Genomic DNA, 22161 nt, shown 5'->3' on the forward strand with positions numbered 1-22161 from the left:
CGTTCCCCCGCCACCCGCTCAGTCCCGCTTACTCATATAGTTGTAGCCGCGATGTGACGTCACCACATCGCGGCTACACTGCAGAAGGCGCAGCGTTTAAAGCAGGAGCTGGCTATGTCAGCTCCTGCTTTAATCGCCTGTGTGTTCAACTCATCGGCGTCCTCCGGGCGCCGATAAGTTGAAACCGGGATGGTTGGGAGGTATGCTTTAGGCGACCCCTGTGTTTTGGTCGTTCGACCCCTGCCGAGGTCGCAACCCACAGGTTGAGAACCGCTGATCTAGGCTAATCCTCTTTTTGAGAGTTGTAGTGAAAATGGTCCAACCTGCCCAGAAATGTGTGAAAAGCACTTTCTGTCAAAGTCGGCAGAGTTTTCCTCTCCAGACTTTCTGCTTCAATTATTCCTGTAGAGAAATTGCTGGTGTTTCTTTAGGTATAATTGACATGCTGCGATTTCCAAAAACATGTGACCGTTTTGGAAATCGTAGCATTTCTGCTGCGCATGGTTTTTTTTTTTTTTTTTTTTTTTACAATTTGCAGGGACTGTAAAACGCGGTGTTCATACCAAGTGGAGCCCCGGCCTTAATGTCTTTATTTGGACCTTTTTGTTTTGTATGTCTATTAGTATTTGCTGCCACTTTTTCTGTATCAGCCACATTAAACTTCAAACACCAATTTAAACCCTGTATGTTGTAATGAATAAATTGTGTTTAATGAAAAGATGTTGTCAAGCATTTTGGTTTCTGAATTTGCTTCAGGCATCATGTGGTTGCTGTAGGAGTCTCAAGTCCTATGATGTGGGAAAAAATATATAGTTTTTGTAACTGTAGGATTTTGTTTGTTCTAATCACCATAAATTTTTAATCTCTTTAAAAAAAAACAAAAAAAAACAAAAAAAACCTTGCTTAAGTTGGACATAATTGTAATTCTGCCTTCCCAGCCATTGAGTAGTTGTTGATGATAGTTTCTTGTTTTGTTTTTTTTTGGTTTTTTTTTTATATTGAACCTATACGCCACCAGGAAAATGGAACCTTGGTTATTTTTGATGAAAGCCTTAAGATGTCTGAACAGTGCTGGTCTCCGTTGTATAATATGTAATACAGTAGATATTGGGAAAGAGTTAATAATGAAGAGCCCCATTCATCCACCTTGGGAGCAGGGATGCCCTTAAAGCTCTGATGTTAATATTGTGACCCAGGATAGCTCCTTTTAATATGGTTTTGTGATGTGAACTAACATCTTTCTTATTTTTATGACGTGAAGATCAGGGGGCTATGTTCACACTTGCATTGTGGTTTTCAGTTTGTAAGGGAATCCACTAAACAGGGCTGGATCCATTGCACAATGATGCAATAAGTTTACAATGCCAGTTAATAATAACTTTTAATAAAGTAATAGCTGGAAAAAAATAGCAAAAAATAGCACTGAATTTAGCTATTGTCTTTCAAAGAAATATGACAAAATCTGCAAAAGAGGCTCTGGGGTGATGATGTGAATAGAGTCTCATGACACAAACCTTTCCTATAAATCAATACCTGCTCTAAGTTAAGGAACTAGGCTAGTAAGTTGTAGCCAGTAGTAGTAAAATACTGAAGACTTGTTTTAAAGAGGACCTTTTACTACCTTCACCAACTCCATTTCTCAGCACCTGTTAATGGATACTGCTCCAATGATTCCAGTGTTGGAATTTTTACTCTAGCTTCCACCGTTCCTAAGCAAGAATTGCTGTTTCTTTTGGTGCCCGATATGTCACTTAATCTCTCAGATGAGCAGTGTTTTGTGTCCCCCTGCCTATCGGTGATGAATTTAGCACCACCCAATTACATTTTGACTCCGCTCCTTCCCATCAAACCCCCCCCCCCCCTTTTTTCACTCAGTGCAATGTGCTTTTTACAGTCACCCTGGCACAATATGCCCCCACACTATACTGCCCCCCTCCACTTGCAGAATAAACTTGCTTTCCTGGTGTGCCCACCGTATATTGTCCCCCTCCAGCTACCCCCATAGTATAATGTCTTCTTCAGTTGCCACCACAGTTCCCCTACAGTATCAAGCTAAAATAAAAACCACTAATATTTACCTCTCCTCATTCCCCTGCTGTTCTTCTCTTTTGTCTCTAGTCTCAGATCTTTCAGGGAGCTCTAGGTGCAATAGAAGTGATGTAACTACATCATGCCTACTATTCCCAAGGCAGAGGCAGGGGTTGAATGTTGAGCAAGTAGGAGACTGCTCCTTGCTTCACAAATCTATGCACCTCATCTGTGGAAGTTTAAGTTGGGACATAGCTCCTGCTGACTGCTACACTAAATGGCATATCAGCACTTATTCCTCAGGAACAGTGGAGGCTAAAAAAAAAAAAAAAAATTAACTGCAACAGAATTGGAATCAATGGAGCAGCACCTATCAAATAATGCAAATAGCTGTTACTGTTGGACCTTTTAACCACCTCCTTAAGATCAGGGGCCGGTGATCCATTGCTATTATTGTGCGGAGACGATTGAAGACTCTCAGGCTTGTCTGGCATACATTTGTGCTTTATGCAGCCTGTATTACAAATGCTGTAATTTAGGGGCCACACGGTGGCTCAGTGGTTAGCACTGCAGCCTTGCAGCGCTGGAGTCCTGGTGTTCAAATCCCACCAAGGGCAAAAAAAACATCTGCAAGGAGTTTGTATGTTCTCCCCGTGTTTGCATGGATTTCCATCCCATATTCCAAAAAAAGACATACTGATAGGGAAAAATGTACATTGTGAGCTCTATGTGGGGCTCACAATCTACATTTTAAAAAAAACCAAAAAAAAAAAACAAATACTGTAGTTTTTTACAATATATTGTACTACTGGTCAGACCACCTGGCATTCAATACCCCTAGGAGGTTTAATAATTAGAGTAAAAATCAAATTTTATAAATTCAGATCACTTCCATTCACTAGAACACAAGCATAAAAAATAAAGTGAAACACATGCATAAAAGGTATCCCTGTGTCCGAAAACTCACGGTTTATAAAAATGTTTTTCCCATTATTTTTGATATCCCTGTAAACGTAGAATTCAAGTGACGTGTCATTTTGACTGCAAAGTGAACACATCAAACAAAGCTCATAAGAAAGTTGCACAAATGTAGTTTGTGTAAAATTCCACCATTCTGTCAAGCTCCTAGTACATCATACGGAATGTGAAATGGTTCAATTTGTCTTGCAAACATTAAGCCCCCATTTGCTTCTGCAAAAGGAAAAATAAAACCATTATGAAGCTTGGAAGGCAAGGCAGTGAGTCAAAATCAAAAAATGCTGGCGGAAGAAAAGCTATTTTTGGGCACTCTATTTTTGGCCCCCATATGTAATTTGTTCACTGGGCCACCCTGTTTTGAAACTCCACTCGAGCATTTATAATCTTCATGGGAACCTAACAGTGAATGCTCAGTTCCCCTTTAGGTTAGGGCTATACAGCCACTTTAGCCGTAACTCTTGAGGTGCAACCAAAGATGATCATGACACCCTGAGACTCCTATACTCACATTGTGACCTGAAGATATTGCGACCACTGCAAATAAGTCAATTTTTTTTTTTTTTTTTGAGACTAGAAGTCAGTCTAAGGGTGCATTCACACTACGTAACGCCAGCGTGTATCACAGCCGTACACGCCGGCGTTACAGCAGGGCTGCCGAACACTTCCCATTCATTTCTATGGGAGCCGGCATGTGAGCGCTCCCCATAGAAATGAATGGACTGCTTTTTTCCATTCATTTCTATGGGGAGCGCTCGCATGCCGGCTCCCATAGAAATGAATGGGAAGTGTCCGGCAGCCCTGCTGTAACGCCGGCGTGTACGGCTGTGATACACGCTGGCGTTACGTAGTGTGAATGCACTCTTAGCAGGCTTGGGTCACAAAAAAAAACTCCATTCACTAACATGAGTGAAGTAGTTGCAGGGCATTACAGCGAGCTATGGTTGCACAAAGGAAGTTGTAGCCAGGGTTGTTGTGTAGCCTTAGCCTTATGAGAACACAAAGTTGCAAAAGCACTCTGCTAATACCAAGAGCATTACTGTAAATACCTTCTGTATAAAGGATAAATGAAAATTAGGTTCTTGGTTGTTGCAGTTTGAAACTGTAATTGCAAGCCCATCTGCCACAACAAGGCGACCTCTGTTAGATGGGTCTCTACATTAAAACTACTCACCTCTCTTAGGGCTCTGATCTCTCTTGAATTAAGGGCAAATGTGTTTTTCAGCCATATCATGACTTGTATATACTTTAACCCGCCTCCCCTCTGCACATCTGTGGCCTCTGAATAAATTTAGATAAATGTAGTTAACCCATATTGTGCTTGAACTAAAATCTGCTTTGAAACAGATGGGTGGCATGAAGGAACCAAAATGGAGTTCAGCCAACCCATCTAAAAGTGTAATGCAACAAACAGAAAAATTGGTCAGACTAGCCAGCACATTGGTTAGGGCTCGTTCACATCTGCGCTCGGTCTCCGCTCTGCAGGTTTCCGTTTCCTGCACAAACCAGAGGCAGGATACGGAAACCTGCAGGACTCTTTCTCACCCATTCATTTGAATGGGTGAGAAAGCTGTGCGGCGGTGAGCGTTTTATGCTCTCTGTCGCGAAACCGTTTTTTTTTTTTTTTTTTAATCCGGACACAGAGTTGGACATGCAGTACTCTGTGTCTGGATTTAAAAAAACGGTTTCACGGCAGAGAGCATAAAACGCTCATCGCCGCTCACGGCCGGACCCGGTTTGTGGTTTCTGCTGTCTTGCATGCAGAAGACGGAAACCACAGAACGGAGTGCCGAACGCAGGTGTGAATCTAGCGTCAGCCATAGCCTTAGTTCCACCACAGATAAGATGAAGCGGCATGTGGGATAACATTACAGTTTTACAGGTTTGTTTTTTTTTTTCTTTTTCACAACAAATTTGCTTTTCAGTCAGTCCCATTGAAAATTGCTCTCTAAATCTGGAGGGAATGTTGACTGACTTGACTATATGTCTACCCTAAAAATTTCCTAAAACCTGTAACATGTTGTAAAACATTCTGGCACATTTTGACATTTTGCTTAGTAAATCTCCATCTGCAAGTTTGTGTAGAATAGTGGGAAATGGAGGTACCGTATCTGGTTTGTACAATCCTGTTTCTTTTACTAGGTCCCTTGGCTACTAGACATCCACTGCTGGTTTTTAGCTGCTGTGAGCCTCTGTAATCAATAATTATTGGGTTTGTGAGGTTTCTGTTCAGTGTCCGCACGAATCATGTGGAGAGAAAAGTAGTCCTACAAGCACTAACCGCTTTTTAATGTGTATAAGCTTCCGTTTGAATGGGGGGGGGGGGGGGGGGGTGGCTGAACGGAATACCGAACACAGATGTGAACCGGGTCTCTCAAAACAAAACTAAATAAAAAATGATCAAAATGTTGGAAAAAGAACGCTAGCGGTCTATATAGACCTCTATTGTGAGGGGGCGGATTCTGTGCCAAAATCTGCCCCTCTTGCCTCGTGTGAACTAGCCCTTAGTGTTCTTTGGAGTGGCATGATCTCAGCGACACCAAACTTATAGGGAACATGCCATTTTTATTGCTGAGTAAAGGTTTAAACCCCCCCCCCCCCCAGAGCCTAGATTCACCATTTATACATGGAAGATAGTCTATAGTAATGGTTTGTCTGCTGAAGTAGTGATCTCTTAGCATTGTTATGCCAACATATCATTTATTTTCAATTCTGTGAATGTCTTACTCCTCCTTGGCAAAAAATATTCCTTTTAAAGATGTCTTTTTACTCTTCTGGAAAAAATATAGTTGCATTAGGAGCAGAGGTGGCACTATCCCATGCAAAATGTGTCAGTAAAAAGACCTGGCAAAAAACCTTTTGTATCTTTGCTATTGACCCTGCTGCAATTGTCTATGTATATAACCAGCTAAAAGAGGGTCCGCAGAACCATATACACACTACGTACACACTAAGCCTCTAATTCTTAGGAATTAGAGCTGAGCTGTATAAATGGTGATTATATATAGTGTCTATATATGTCTATACATATATACTACACATGGATAACTGGGTATGTATATAATATATACATAGTGTCAAACTTCTTTTAAATGACCATGTAGAATTACATTGAAGATGGCTATGATGCAAAAAAAAAAAAAAAAAAGGGGGTGGTCATCTCAGAGTTGGTCTTTGGGAGAAATTTTACAGTATATGTAAATGAATAGAATGAACAATGTGTCATAGATGAGACATTACATAAAATCTTTCTAAATGCAATAAAAGGCAGCACTGATTTCCCAGCCCACTATCACAAAGCTTTCACAGTGACAGTTTTTGTGAACCATATTCCACCAGTTCCCGTGTAGCCGGCCCCCACATCCCTTTTGTCTGTCTTCTTTTGTAAAGAGTTTTGAAGGAATTTTAACTACCCGGTGTGTTGGGAGAGGCTGATCTGGGACCAAGGTGGAACTTTTGACAGATTGGACAGGTATAAGGGCAAGGCTCCGCCTCCCTGCTCCTGAATCCAGGTGTATATATAAACAGAGTCTTAAATAAATGATGTGACAGACAGTGGGAGAGAAACTTCATTATTCTTGGTGTCTTCTTGCAAGAGCTTTACCTGCTTTGGGCCATTCAGGGGGGTGTACAAAGATCCTGGAGCCTGAAGAAAGGACAACATCTCTGATCAAGCTTACAGCAAAGATGTTGTACCTGGAAAATAATGCCCAGGCTCAGTATAATGAGGTAGAGTATTATTCTTGAAATATTTATCATATTCAGGTTATGTATTTCATATTCTATCTGCGTGTATATGCATAATATATTGTGGCGTTTATATATAACGATATGATAAAAGCGAATATATATATATATATATATATATAAAATCTAGCTATGTGCGGGTAGATGAAGTGGTTTTCTCATGAATGTAACTCAAATATTTATATAGCACTCATAGGCAGATTGTATGTTTGTAGCCATTGTTGATGAGAATATATATTTCTATATTTGCATCCATTACAAATACTTGATGAGTTTTCTCCAGGAACATCTTGAAAGGCTGATGTGACATTCCAGCGTGTAACAATAAGTGCAGCTGCTGCTCCTCATGTGAATGGCCACAATGACATTGTGCAATTGCTGAGGCGGAGGACTGTTCTATGGCTGGTCATTGTTACAGCATATAAAGTGACCTTTCTATGCTTTAAGTGCCTACGGCTCGATTACAAGTCTTCATAGTAGTATTTTATGGCCCTGGACGTTTTCCAGTGGTTTGTGTGTGAATTGTTAGCGTTGTTCTATAAGCAGGTGGAAATGGAGATGTTGTTGTTCATGATGATCTAAGGGCTGCTCTGTGAAGGATTGCATTGGTGTCTAATGAGGTGTTAAATATAGAAAGATTGGGTGAAAAACTAGCAATTAGCTCTCCTTTTTCCACATTTTGGGCAAGGTTATTCAACCCTTTATGACAGTCCTTCATAATGCCGGGCATTTTTCCAGTATGAGACAATCTCCATTTAGGGTAAGACAGTGTGTTCAGTTCATACGTTGTCCGGAGAGCTAGCAGCATGCACATCACGTTCAAGTCTGTGTTCTAGAGCAATATATTGGCAAATATTGACAGAAGGAACTATTGTTTGAGTCAGAATCTTTCACACTAGTGTCATTATTATATAATGGCCTAATTGGGAGCAAACTGTGCTTTCCATCCAGTGGAGAGGTACATGCTATTTGAGGGGGAAAAAAAAACACTTTAAATTAAGTAGTAGAATGGAACAAACGGAATAATTCGTTTTTGCAATTTATAGAACGTACTATTTTGGGTGCTAATTTTGTTACACATTTGTAAAATAGTGTGTCTAGTAGTATATTCTATAGTATAATATTAATGGTTAATAATTCTGTCCCCTGGGCTCCTAAGGTTCGGGATACAAGACACACAGGTGTTGGAGCCTAATTGAAGCTGCTTGGATGAAACGCATTAGAACAGTCTAGGCGAATGGATCCGTTTTAAAAGTTGAGAGGAAGTCGGGGCTAAGACTGGGGATTAGGCTAGTAATACTGTCCAGGGGGCTGGGAGGAAAAGAATTTCAGCCTGTCAGGCCTTTCTCCACCCCCAGTTTCCTACCACTAGGAAGATAGAGGAATTTGTAACTCAAACATACCCTTATGCATTCTGAGCTGCCACCATGTGGGTACCTATAAGTGGTATATGATTAAAGGAAATGGAAGCCGTGAAATTATGAAAGCTTCTTAAATGGAGTAATATGAAATGCACGTCATGTAACTGCCATTTGAAGCTCATGTCTTCTTACAACTAACCTTTAATTGAAATCTACATAGAATTTATATGACATTGCCATTAATTGACTATTTGTTAGGTCATTTTTAATAACATGCCTGTTTTATTTATCTGCAATGGAAGCCCCCTCTTTCCCTCGTACCCCTGCAAACAACAATTTAGCGCCAATCCACAAATTGCCATATGACTGGGTCTGGCCCTGTCTGAGATCATAGTAAGCCTGGTCATACACGTTCACATTAGAAAGCTGCTGGCACACACGTGGCGGCTTTACTTTTAGGCTGAGGCCCCACGTTGCAGAAACGCAGCTTCTTTTCTTGCAGATTTTGCTGCATTTTTTTTGAGCCAAAGCCAGGAGTGACCACAAAAGGAATGTGAAACATATAAGAAGCTCTTTCACTTCCACCTTCTTCTCAATCCACTCCTGACTTGGCTTAAAAAACCGCAACAAAATTTGCAACAAAAAAAGCTGCATTTCTGCAATGTGGGGCCTTAGCCTTAGACGATTTTAATAAATCTGTCCTTACGGGTATATTTTTTTTAAAAAAAATTGTCCTTTTTATTTGTCATTATGATGCCACACAGGCTCAATAGAAGTCAATGGGTCAGATTTATAATACGATTTTGCCCATTGGAACCAATCACAATGCAACGTTCATTTCTCCGTTGCAGAATACCAAATGTAAACTGCGCTGTAATTGGTTACTATAGGCAACGAAGACAGTTTTGCTTTTAGAAAGTTTTAATAAATCTTCCCCCATTGGCCATTTCTGCGATGCCGATCAGTTTTAATGGCCGGTATGATCAGACCAGTATATGTCTGTCTGGCACAGATGTTTGGTATGTGGAATGGTCCTGTGAATAAGACATAAGCGATTGTTGCTAGCAGCTTTTTTTCCCTGAGAACAAAAGCCTGCCGTCCTATCAACATTTGTGATGGAATGGCGTTGTGTATCTCTTCCATCTGCAAGGTACTATAATAATACACTGTGTGAATATAGCTTAACCATCACCTGAGATCCCACAATGCACTGCAGAGTGTTCTACATGTGATCAGAGAAGAAAAAACAATGTTTCTCAAACTAAGTTATTGTTGTATAGATAGAAACTTTGGGTGCAAATAAAGGCTTCAGTCCTTTGTAATGGTGAGGAAGGGAAGTGACACCTGCTGTGGGGCTATGTCTGCCTCCGTGTTACTTGTCTAGCCCAGCCTGTTGTAGCTTCTCACCATTGACAGACGCGCCCAGCTTTAATGAGGGAGCTGGTTATTATATCTTGTAGTATATGAAGTTCTAGTCCAAATGTTTTACCTATGTAAGGGGAATTCTATATACATATCATCTATACTTGTGCTTGTTTTACCACTTCATTTAAAACCATCCTGGCTTTCTGCTGTAATTCACATTGCCTTCAGTGATATTTGTGTGTTTGCTAAAGGCATTACAGGCTTCTTTTGAACATCACTTTTGGCCTTGTATTGATACTAGGACTGTTCCCTGATCAGACTATTATCCCATCCTGTCATCTGTACTGTCACTACCTCCTCATGATGGTGTGGATCATGGCTTTAAGGTGTGCTAGAGCAGATCCTGGTGGGGGTCCCACTTGTGGGTGGGTGTCTATGGTTGAATTGAGCTGCTGCTTCCAGAGTGCTTCCTTTTTATTATCTGGATAGTTATGGGAAACTGTTGTGAAACCAGGTTGCAGGTGGGAGGATGCCACAAGACCTTTCATCTCCATTCCCTTCCATCTTGAGCAGTCTATTTGCTCATAATGCTTCATTGCAATATAAGAATTGTCCTAGACATTTGTAGTCTTAGGCAACTTGTACCTTACTTATACTCTATACAGACCAATTGATTTATAAACCACAATCTCTTCTATTAAAAGTCAAAGAACAGGATCCTGTCTCAAAAACATGGTATGTTTCATTAGTTGTCAAGCATCTGAGTCAATATTCTCTACGCTTTCCAATTTACACTTACCAGCGGCTTCTGATAGGAGACTGACCATGAAGATAGTTTGCCAAGGAGTATATGAAGAGTAATCTGCTCTGAGGAGCAAGGCTTGACCCTTCTTTAAAGGGGAATTCTTGTATAGGGATTTGGAAACGTCAACTTTCAGTTGTGCCCTGGAGGAGCTTTGCTTTGACATGGAATGTGCAAGAGACCGTCTCGGCTGTGCCCTGTAAATACCTGCCCTGAAGGCAGTCAAGGGGCAGCAATATACCCGGAATAGAAAGCAAGATATTACAGCTATTTATTAGCTGGAGTTGTCCTGCAGAAATATAGATTTCCCCATTTTTTATTTATTTTTTTAGAACAAATATTTTTATATATTTCTCATTTTAATACAATATGCAGTATTGTAAGATTAAAGATCCGTTCAGTTGCATATATTGTTTGATCTATGTGCAGCGTGTTATAGAGGAGGAGAAGATTGAGCAGATTTGATATCATTTTATGGGGAAAAAATTCTGCATTGTCTTCTTTTTCATCTTTACCTACTCAGTGCTTAGGGGGCCAGAGGGTGGTCTTATCAGTGAGTGACAGTTTTTCTTGTATGAATCTGCCTACAGAGATGTCACTTTAAGTAGGACCATCTACAGACCTCAAGCGTACGAAGAGTATGGATTGTAATGAATAAAATAGAAGTTAGAATTTTTTCCACAAAACAATATCCCAATCATTGAAAAACTATTAGTTAAATGTCCTAGCTATATGCTCAGATTAAAGAAATCTTCTACTCCTATTCAGCAAGTGTTGTATTGAGATACAAAATTCATGGGGCTGAAAACCTTACTGAGCTCTTTGCAGTCTCCAATGATTCCTGGAAAACAAGGTGTCTCAATATCCTTTTACTTGTCTTTGTCAACATATATCTAGTTACAGTCCTTTTACCTGAACTACCGGTTACACATTTTTCAATGAAATATTAGCTATAAAAAAAGTAAATCGGAAGGTCTCAAGCATGCAATCTGTTTAAAGTGGAATGAATGACTTATGTCATGGTTACAATTTACTCTCTCTTGGCAATCCCACCAGCAGGGTAAGGGTTAGTGAGACCTAGACATTGTTTATTCTGTCATGAGATCTTTTGCTCTTGAATTTGTTCAGGTTTTCACCTGGTTTAGACTTTGGGTTTTCCACTTCCTGCCCCCAATACTTCTGTCTGTCTTGTTGACATTTCTTTTGTTAGTAGAGCAACGTGAGAGCGTCTGATGCTGGCCTCCTCTCTCTGGGCATCACACTAGTCTGGGGGATCGCCATTTCACCGAGCCGGCTACAAACCCTCTGAAACTCAATCTCTAGAATTCCTTTGCAGTGTTGGCTTTTAAGTCTGAGGAGTGTTTTTTTTTTTTTTTTTTCTTTCTACTGTGATGCAAATCTAGAATAGGGTGTTTGTTTTATTGATCTCATGGATCTGCCTTCAATAATGTTTTATCCGTTGTTATCAAACATGTATAGTTTTCCAATCTTATGCAATAATGGGTAGGATGTGCCATTAAATGATGGGTGGGGGTATGAAACCAGGAACTGCACTGATCTTGAAAATCAGGCTTTGGAGTCGATAGGCCAAAACCTAGACTGACTCCTATTTTCCATAGTTCGACTCCTGTTCTGACACCAGCTTCTTTATGTATGACTGACGACCATGTTCGGTCAGAAGCCATTATGATCCTAATAATAATAATGGTTTAATATAATTGATGAGGAGAAGCATAAAATAACAAATACTATAGACTTGCCTGTCTGCCTGGATCCAGTGAAGTCTCTGCTTAGGTTCCTGGTCTTTGCTTACCTACTGCCTGCACAGTAGTGTGTCTGCCATTAGTGACTGAGCTCATGCTCCCTTTGATCAAAACACTGATAGGGTGACACACACCTGTCATAGGTCAGGAAGACTAGGGACCTGAAATGAGGCTCTGCTGGATCCAGACAGGTCAATATAGAGTACTTGTTGTTTTAAGCATCCCTATGAGTAAAATAAAAATGGCCCACTCCTTTTATTGAGTTCTTTAACTTTTTTTACTCTGCATCCTACATTGATCTTGACTCCACAGCTCTGTTGAGAATGAAGGGGGACATTACTAGTACTGCACAGCCACCCTTCTTTTCAGCCTGTCCTATTCCTTTGAATGGGGGAGTCCTGTTTGCAGAAGATGCATTGCTGCTTCCTATTCAAATAGTCAAAAAATAATGGCATATCCAAGCTAAGATGGGGAAAAATCCTGTAGAAAAAATGCTAAACACCACCCTCCTAAGAACTGCAAAATTAGTCGCTCCATCTTTATAGTGTGTTATCTGCAAAGTCTTTGCGTGACATACTGGGGATTAGTTAGGAACTTGGAGTTTTTACCACAATAGACACATTTTGTAAAACTTGAGTCATGTCTTTCAGATGCTTATTCACACTTCTCATAAAGCAATATATCCTCCTTAGTCACCTTGTTAGTGGTGTTCTGCTTAAGCAAGAGCACAAGCGTGCAATTTGATGTTCCTGTCTTTTTTATATGACTGATATTTATATATTGTTGGACAAGCCTCAAGTGATCATAAATTTAGTAGAGCCAGATGCGCTCTATATTAGTAAGTTATGTTTTCCTCTTGGTTCATAATTTCTTAGAACTTTCCATCAGGAGTTTCTTCTGTTATTCCTCAGTTATGAATGTATTGACAACTGGATGTTACCATTCCCCTTATCCAAGTGATGTGCCCCTCCACACTGGGACTGTTGGCAGTGGAAAGTATCAGACTAGACTAGACACACTCTTATTGATATGGGAATGGTAATGCTCATTTGTCAAATTATTCAAAATTTTCTAGTAGGAACAACACAAAACTTATCAGGAGAGGTGACTGGTCTTTTTAAGTCTAGCATGAGACCAGTATAAGGACCCCTAAAGGCATTTGTAGCCATACATTGGAAGAAGAGTGGGAGAGTTACAAGTTTTAGGCTTAAGACTTCTTAAAATCCATAAGAAAACAGGATCTTAAGTAGTCATAATAAAGCCTAAATTTTTTCTTCAACCCTTCTATCATGTGGTTATTGGTGTTTGCACTTGTGCCAGTTTATCTGGTGAGCTGATTTCTCTTTACACACCCTGAAAAACAAGACCCTAGTGTAAGATCCTTCCTTTCTTTGTATAATGTATCTGTACAGCATTCTGTGACTACAAATGTTATATAGTAATAATTTTCTACATCTCAATAAACAGTACAAAAAAAAAAAAACCTTTCTAAGCTTGTGACCTGATTCAAACTGAATTATCACGGTATACTTAAGGTCATGGCTGCTCATCGTATACGCACACACATTTATGTTATGGTAGAGCTTGCGTGTGTACATTTTTATTTATTTTTTTCTTATATATCAGGTTGGACATGCTTCAGTTTTCCATTTAATCTCCTTTTTTGAGATCAGTCATGTACTTGGGAGTGTCCCAGTATGCACTTCTGAAACGCTGATCTTCACATCTGCCTTTCAGTTGTTTCTTTTGAAAGTCCTATATTAATTATGGCTTACCTGTTTGTATTGAATATTTAAGCTGTCAGACAGGTTCTTATAAAGCATATTATCCTCAAATGGCAAATTACCAACCTCTGAACCTTTTGGTATTTTGCTATGCTTACACTGCTGTTAATATGTTACATGAAAAGTAGTATAAATTTATATTTCTTAGCAAGGGAACTCTTTTTATGTAAAGTAGACTACACAAACCACTTGGACCATATAGCTAAGTACAAAATCTCCAGTGTCCAAATGTGTGTGTCATATGCTTTATCCATATATGACATCTAGCCATACTTATCAGTTGAGGTATAGGGTTGTTGGGGTGTGTGTTTGTAATGTACTTTATTCTGTATAGTGAGAAAAACTAAAGACACTCTTTGTAGAATTCTTGGGTATACTTGAGAATGCATCTATTTTTTTCTTTTTCTTTTTTTTTTTTTTTTACTTGATTTTGCTATACAGATGTATCTTACTGCCTGTAGAATTTCACTATTTCACACCATGTGATGTAGCTTTGTCAGTAATAGCAATGGAATATAAATATATAATCAGTCTACCTATGTACTACCCTGTTTCTCCAAAAAGAAGCCCTACCCTGAAAATAAGCCCTAGCTTCATTTTGCAGAGTTTTTGAAGTAGGCTTGAAATATAAGCTCTACTCCAAAAATAAGCCCTAGTTACAGTCAGCGCCTCCAGCACTAGGTGATGTAATGTGATGTCACGGATACAGAGAATAGGTAAACCAATGCTACCAGTGCTGCCTCTTGGGTTCCGCCATCCGGCCACAACTATGCTATGGGCTTGGCTACCTATGTGGCTAGACGTAAAGTACCAAAGTACCACCCCTGCTTCCTTCCACAGAGGAAGCCACTCCTCCTTTATGCTAAGCAGGAGTTGTTGTAGTGAAGAGACAGAGTAGGCATGGAACCACTACCCCACGCACACACACACAAAAAATTGTGGTGCCAGAAAAATAAGACCTATCCTAAAAATAAGCCCTAGCTCTTGATTTTCGGAAGAAACACTGTAATATTCAACTTGATAATCTAACATGGTCGCGCGACCCACAGATTAACGCCTTCCATTTAAGAGTCCAAAGGTAATGAAATCCCACTTTTAGGGCCCGTGCACACGGAGTAGACGTGCACTTTTTTGCGCATTTTTTACACGTGTAAAAAAATGTCATTGAAGTCAATGGAAGTCTAATTTTTATGTATGCTTTACATGTGTATTATGCAAAAATTAGCGCACGTTTACTCCGTGTGCACGGCCCCTTACTGGTAGAATTGCTTGGGAGTTGTATAAACCTTACCTGATTTCTGGTATGGTGTCCATGACACCAAGGATTCGTGAGCAAGCCCTCTAGGAAAAGCCTGGGTCCCGGGTCAGTGGCCACCAGGATAAGCTCTTGTGATCTCAGACTTCTCATTTTTGCTTTATATGTTCTGTAATTCCTGATATGTTTGTTTTTAAATCTGTTAAAAAAATATTGTATGTATATAAATAAAATTCAATAATGTAACCGAATTTTAGATTTGGACACACAAATAACATTTACAGCTAACGCTAGGTTCACACCTGCGTTCTACTCTCCGTTCTGTGCTTTCCGTCTTCTGCATGCCAGAAGACGGAAAGCACAGACCGGGTCCGGCGGTGAGCGTTTTATGCTCTCCGCCGCGAAACCGGATTTTTTAATCCGGACACAGAGTACTGCATGTCCGACTCTATGTCCGGATTAAAAAACCCGGTTTCGCAGCGGAGAGCGCAAAACGCTCACCGCCGCACAGCTTTCTCACCCATTCAAATGAATGGGTGAGAGAGACTCCTGCAGGTTTCCGTCTCCTGCCTCTGTTTTATGCAGGAAACGGAAACCTGCAGTACGGACACCCGAGCACAGATGTGAACGAGCCCTAATCAAACAAAATAGAAAAGTGTGGTATCCTTATTTTTGGCTGCGTTCACACTAGCGTCGGTGTCTGACAGCTAGTGTCCGATGCTAATGTCCGTGCAAAATCTTGAGCGGACATTAGCATTGGACACTAGCTGTGTCCGTTACATTTTGCACTATTTTAAATGGGACACCATGCAATGTCCTTTACAGTCTGTGCCTGTCCTTAAGTGTCCGTTCACAAAGATCTCCGATTTTTCAAGCGGACAGCTAAATCCTACATGTAGGATTAGGACACATTAGCATCGCACACTAGCTGTTGGACACCGACGCTAGTGTGAACCCTGCTTTATTAGAGCAATGCATACATTTTTCTTTCAATGCTGTACGCTACTTTGAGTATACTTCTTATTCAGGTTGCTTCATTAAACTCTTCTGTTCCCTTTTAGCCGCAGTATACGAACTTGGGCCTGCTGAACAGTATGGAACAGCAGATACAGAATGGTTCTTCTTCTACTAGCCCCTATGCCAATGAGCATGCCCAGAACAGCGTGACAACACCATCGCCATATGCTCAGCCAAGCTCCACCTTTGATGCCCTGTCTCCTTCTCCAGCCATTCCTTCAAACACAGATTATCCAGGACCTCACAGCTTTGATGTCTCATTTCAACAGTCCAGCACAGCCAAGTCTGCTACATGGACGGTAAGCAAAATATTGTAGACATGTTCAATCAAATAATATGGCAGTAGATTATGTATTGGTCAAGCAGAGTACCCAATAAGTCACTTTTTTGTATGCAGAATTTTCGATTTATCACTGTCACTGCTATGGGGATAACGTCCATCCTTAGGGAGAGACCACCTTCTCAGGTGTGTGGAGACTTATACAGCCATAGTTGCTCCACTGCAAGGGAACAAGGGAAGAATATGCAAATTTGTCTCCCAAGATCTAAACAGGGAGACAGTGCCTCTGTTATGCCTCACTCTGTCAATGCTGAGAGAGGAATTGCCATAACTGGAAAATGGCAGTATATATCTGTTTGTGTTCATCATTAATTTTATAATTACTTATTTTAAGGTTTGCTCCTTCATTTTTTGTACAAATGTCTTACTTTTACATAGCTAGTTGCAATGGCTTTGGTAGTTGAGAACCCCTTGAATAACACCTTGATGTCACCTTAAGTGTGGGGTGTTGCTGTGTTATTACTGCAAACTGAGGAAGGAAAGATAATTGGGCTACTCACATGACAAGAAGTGAACATTAGGTTTCCTTGACAAGTTCACTGTGTCATTACTGCAGACAAATGAAGAACATGTAATTACTGATGCATTATTTATTCGGCTCTTTGTATGGTGAGACACTGTCAGCATTCAGATTCCCATGTACAACCCTCACCGTGTCTCCTCCCATATGCTACAGAAAGGCAACACATTGGTGATTGGGCTACACCCAAGATTTCTGTCCAGTTCACAAATCCTGTTGCCTTTTGCAGGAAGGCTGAACTTCTTCTATTTGTTTGCAAACATGTTGTACAATCAGATATGACTCGTAGAACCTGTTTCATGTGACACATGTTACAACCATCAAGGTTCTAAACAATTTTATGAAACCCAACGTTAGGTAGCCATAAGCATACTTGTTACTAATGGCCAACACCATAATGTCTGCAAAACTGCTTTCCAGTCCATGAACTCTACTAAATATCCATGAGAAGAAGGTGGGCAGATGCTGGTGAGTGACATCAACTGTGCCCACCCTCTCTAATCACATAGACTGTGCTAGTGTCTTCAGGTATAGGCATAAATTTAGGAGTATTGCATCCCCTTTTAGCGCCAACAATGTGTGTCATCTGTCAATCACCAGGAGGGAGGAGGTGGAGAGACTGGGGGCTGCATTCTGGTTCTGATCGAGTGATCCAGTGTTGGAACCAGCCCAGATACATTTGGTTCAACCACAGTAGAACCTGGGGGAAGTAAGTATTGAAACCCTCCCTGGAAAACCCCTTTAATTTTACCTCTCTGGTCAAGCTTATTCTCTGAACTCAGAATCCCTTTAATGTGTCATATTGACCCTCAACTTCTATCATTAAAATGACATTTTTTTTTCTCGATCACAAGTAGAAATAGCCTTAAGACAGGCTACTCTTCTCCTACCTTTAGATGTCTTCTCCGCGCCACTGTTTGATAAAAATCCCGGTTTCCATCTAAATGCGAATGAGTTTTCTCGCAGCACTGAGGGCGGTCCACAGAGCTAAAACAGCACTGGGGGCGTCCCTAACACTGCAACATAAATCTCCCGCGCTGCCTCCATCTTTATCAGGAACGTCCTCTCTGCGTGTCTTATTCCGGAGCTGGGTTCAAACATCTACGCATGCGCAGTCTGCTCTGAAGACATGCAGACAAGCTGTTCCTGAAAAAGATGGAGGCGGCGCTGGAGATTCTTTTGCAGCATTGGGGACGCCCCCAGTGCTGTTTGAGCGCTGGGTACTGCCCCAGTGCCACGAGAGAACTTATTTGCATACAGACGAAAACTGGGATTTCTACCAGACGGCGGCTTATCCTTTGTTTTTAAAATATATTAAATCCCGCCCAATAGACTGCTGTAAAGAAAACCACTGGAGAATCTTCCAGTTCTCTTCTATGGCAGTCCTCTGCGAGATAAATAAGGTAACACCCATCATTGCTTCTACTACTGACAAAAGATGGTTACATTTTATCCCCTCCCTGCACAGATCATGCCTAGAAAATTCTTCCATGAATCTCAATGAGTCGACTCCAGTCTGTTTCTGCCTACACCAAGAGACTGCTATACAGCAGATCACTAAACACTGTTAATAGATCAGGCATGATGATGGCAGTCTCTCGCTCGTACAGAAAATATAATTAAATAGTATATTTATCACTGTCTGATAATTTTTATTTTTTTTTAAATTCCCTTTAAACTGGCTTTACCCTGTAGGTCCCGGTCAGCCAAGCACATTATTGGTCCAGCTCAGACGAGCATGCACGTGTTTTGATGAGAATAGGGGAATGTTGTGCTCTCCTCTTGCTTCATTTTCCAAGTACTTCCCCCCTTTTGGTCTGTGGCTTCTTCTGACCTGGGTCAATAAATGTAAATGTAAAGGTGACCCATCACTTTAAAGTCAGAAATGTTGTTTTAATATCAAGGAGGCAGCTCTGTAGGGGAATCTTTTCCAGAATAATGACCTGCTACTTCTGCAGGCTTGAAGAGCTGGAGACATTACATGTAATTGAAGCCCCACCCTGTTTTACTATAGAAGATGCGACTTGAAGCCTGGATTAAAACTACTTTCAGCATATAAAAAATGAAATCACCGTGTGAAGGTGAACAATAAACACATTCCAAAGCCGATGGCAATATTCACCAAGACTTGTCTTTATGAGCCTAGTACAGACTGCAGACACATCCTATAAAATCTTTCTCAATTTTGCTAAAAGTGGCAGATTATTGGATTACTGACTCTTATACAAGTTGGGATTTTTTTTCCTCTTGTAGTATTGTTTCATAATTGTTAGCCCGCTGTCTAGAAAAGGCATTTGCCACGTATTTGCTTTTAGTTTTGTGCTTTTACAAGGAAAAGGATGTTCTGTTTTTATCTGCATTCTTTCATGTCAGTCCTACAAATGTCTTGGCGATCAGACAGGTGGTCAGAGCTGCTTTTAACTTGCCATAAAATAGAAGCACCTGGTTCCTTGTCCGTTGCCAAGTAATAATTTAGAGATTTCCCACCTACCTAGAAGATGCTATCACTAGTGTTGATATCCTATTGTCACTGTGTTGCTCATGCATGTACTGTATGACGTGTCGCTAATGAAATCCTGGAAGGTCTTGAGGCCACGTACTGTATGCAGGTTTCATTTCCCAACTTTATACCGTGCTCCGTAGAAGCCAGCTACACCCTTAGCACTAGAAACTCTATTCCTTAAAATGTTTGGAGGTGAAAATATTTTCAATGAGTCTTGGAAAGAGTTAAAATCTAAACCAAAATAAACAGTATTTGCCTCACCTATCTTAATATGCTCATCAGGCTGTGGTCAAACTAGTGTTCAGGGACTCCGTCCCCCATTCCGCTTCCATATGTGGAGAGAAAAGTCTATGGGGTCCGCGGGTAACTGCTTTCTAAATGGATAGGGTTTGCGTTTTTTGGGTACCCAAGCGGACGTTACTGTGAACCTAGCGCTACTGTCATTGTCTGCTAATTAAATTTTAAAAAAAAATCACATGGCTGTTTTTCATGGTTTGTGCTATTGGGTTAGTCAGATAGGGGAGCTTGAGTAAACGATCCAATTCATTCATTTCACAAAAAATTATTGAAGTATAGATATTTTTACTGTGGCCTATATTGCAGGTGGTTTCAAGTGGAAGATTCCAGTCTGGTATCTGGAAGGAAATTTTATCTTTTTTGGGTAGGTTGTCTTAGTTGTATTAGATCAGCCTCCTTTGCATCCTGCATCCTCTCGGCACATAGGTGGGCGGGGTTTCACTTGCACGGGATTGGTTGTAAATGAATTACCACAGTGTGAAGTTGATGTAGCAGAGCTGGATTTAAGTCAGCTTGCATTACATACAGAGGTAATAGACTCCCTATCTCAGCCCTTATCAGCCAAATTCAATTAAACCAACTGATAAGAGCTCAGAAATCCCAGCGCTCTCACCTCCCCTATCTGAGAAGCTCCTCTACTTAAAAGACATAAACAGCTCAGAGCTGCTCCCAGCCTCTCCCTCCCCACCCCTGAGAGCAGGCAGCTACATCACTTGACAAATGAGCAGATAACCCAAGGGCCATGGAAACAAAGTGTAAACAATGAAGTGAATATATTAAGATAGCGGCCAAACAAAGCAGTTTTGCTGAAGCAATGCATTTAGGAAAAGTCTTAAATCCACATGACCTAGCAGTATAGATAGGATCCTTGTGATGGGACAACCCCTTTAATTTCAATCCTCTCACATCCCTTGGTTGAACTCTATGGCCATGCAGATTACACATCCATTAGAGGGATAGCATCATTTAGGTCAAAGTTGAAACTGTCTGTCCTACAGAAGAACATCTCTGCCCTTCTTCCTGCTCTATCTTTTGGGCTGTCTGAGTTCATATTTGAGGCCCAGTATAGGAGATGAAAAGATCAGGCATGTTGCGTTTTCGCACAAGGTCCTTTTATTCTGAGACAAGACATACTGTTGTCAGAGATGTCTGCCGGTGACTTTCTTCCCTCTCCTCTTGACAACGCACATAGACATCCAAACCAAGCGTTCATTTTATGCAGATATGTGAACCTACTGAGGTAAGACAATACATAGACATATTTGCATGATATGTTTCATAAGAATTTGCCCAGAACACAACCCTTATATTTTTGAGTTCCTTTAGGAAAGTATTTTATTCAGCTATTAATAAAACCACTCCTCAGTTTTGCTGAAGGCAAAGCATACAAAATGATGTGTTCCAGAAATGATTGTTCTTGCTTGGGACAAGACGCAGCTTGCAGAAGAACATCTGCAGCCAGCCCGTTCTGTATGAGATGGGGCCAAGACTTGTTTGTATCCTGATGCCTGTCATAACACGCACAGGGCAGAAAGAATACCTATACTTTCAGAGAAAAGAAATCATACAGTGCGTATTGATTTATGTCTGGAAAATGAATGTGCAGTCCATTAGTCAATGGATTTGGCAATATCAACCCTGCTGTTTTTCTTTTGAAATCAGGTCATGGAGGTATGAGAACTGTGACTACTGGAGGCTATTAATCCAAGAGTCATGAGGTCAGAAAGCACTTTTACTGGAGGAAGTTATGATTGGAGATCCTCTTTGTCTAGGTCTGTATGCCGCAGTCTTAGATCACAAAGGCCTGCTTTACTAGTAGGTAGACAGTGTAAACTACTCTGCTGCTCTGAAAATACACCGGGTTTATCACACCAGTTGTTGCTAGATGAGGAAACTGATGCGTCTCTAGGTTGTCAAGTCTGTTTATAACCCCTATTAGTTGACTGACTTTGATCCAGAATTTTAAGCTCCATTTTCTGAAAAGCCATGATCACAAGCTTAACAAGTTGAAAAAAAAATTAGCTCAATGCACTAAAGACTAACTTGTAACCAAAATAGTAAATCTGTCCTAATATATGTGAAAACAGCGCATTCTACAAGGGGAAACGCAGACCTAGTGAAGATACGGTTAGTGCAATGGCATGTTCTATTTGCTGTATGTCCCTATGAAAGTCATGGAGAAGTTGTGTACTTCCAAATGACTGCACGAGAAGATGGATGAATATGTATGTATTGTCATCTCCTTGATGTTCATTTCTAGTTAGGGCGGGTTCACACCTGCGCCTGGTCTCTGCTTTGCAGGTTTCCATCTTCTGCCCGAGAAGCTGGACAGGAGACGGAAAGTGACCGCCTGTGAGCATCTTGTGCCTCTCCGTGGCGGTACAGGGTTTTTTATTTTTTTAAC

The 22161-nt window shown here is 40.7% G+C and overlaps 1 protein-coding gene across 5 annotated transcripts in view; it reads left to right on the plus strand.

Moving 5' to 3' along the window:
- The first annotated feature begins 6564 nt into the window (after positions 1 to 6564).
- The window catches only part of TP63 (tumor protein p63), a 44031-nt gene continuing 28434 nt past the window's right edge, over positions 6565 to 22161 (plus strand). For all 5 annotated transcript variants that reach the window (XM_075268527.1, XM_075268529.1, XM_075268528.1 and 2 more), the window contains exons 1-2: positions 6565 to 6732; positions 16142 to 16396. In XM_075268527.1, the coding sequence (XP_075124628.1) occupies positions 6691 to 6732; positions 16142 to 16396 (297 nt within the window). In that variant the 5' untranslated portion in view covers positions 6565 to 6690. The remainder of the gene's footprint in view (positions 6733 to 16141; positions 16397 to 22161) is intronic.

Source organism: Leptodactylus fuscus, chromosome 3 (assembly GCF_031893055.1).
Source record: "Leptodactylus fuscus isolate aLepFus1 chromosome 3, aLepFus1.hap2, whole genome shotgun sequence".
In the NCBI taxonomy this organism is placed as follows: domain Eukaryota; kingdom Metazoa; phylum Chordata; class Amphibia; order Anura; family Leptodactylidae; genus Leptodactylus; species Leptodactylus fuscus.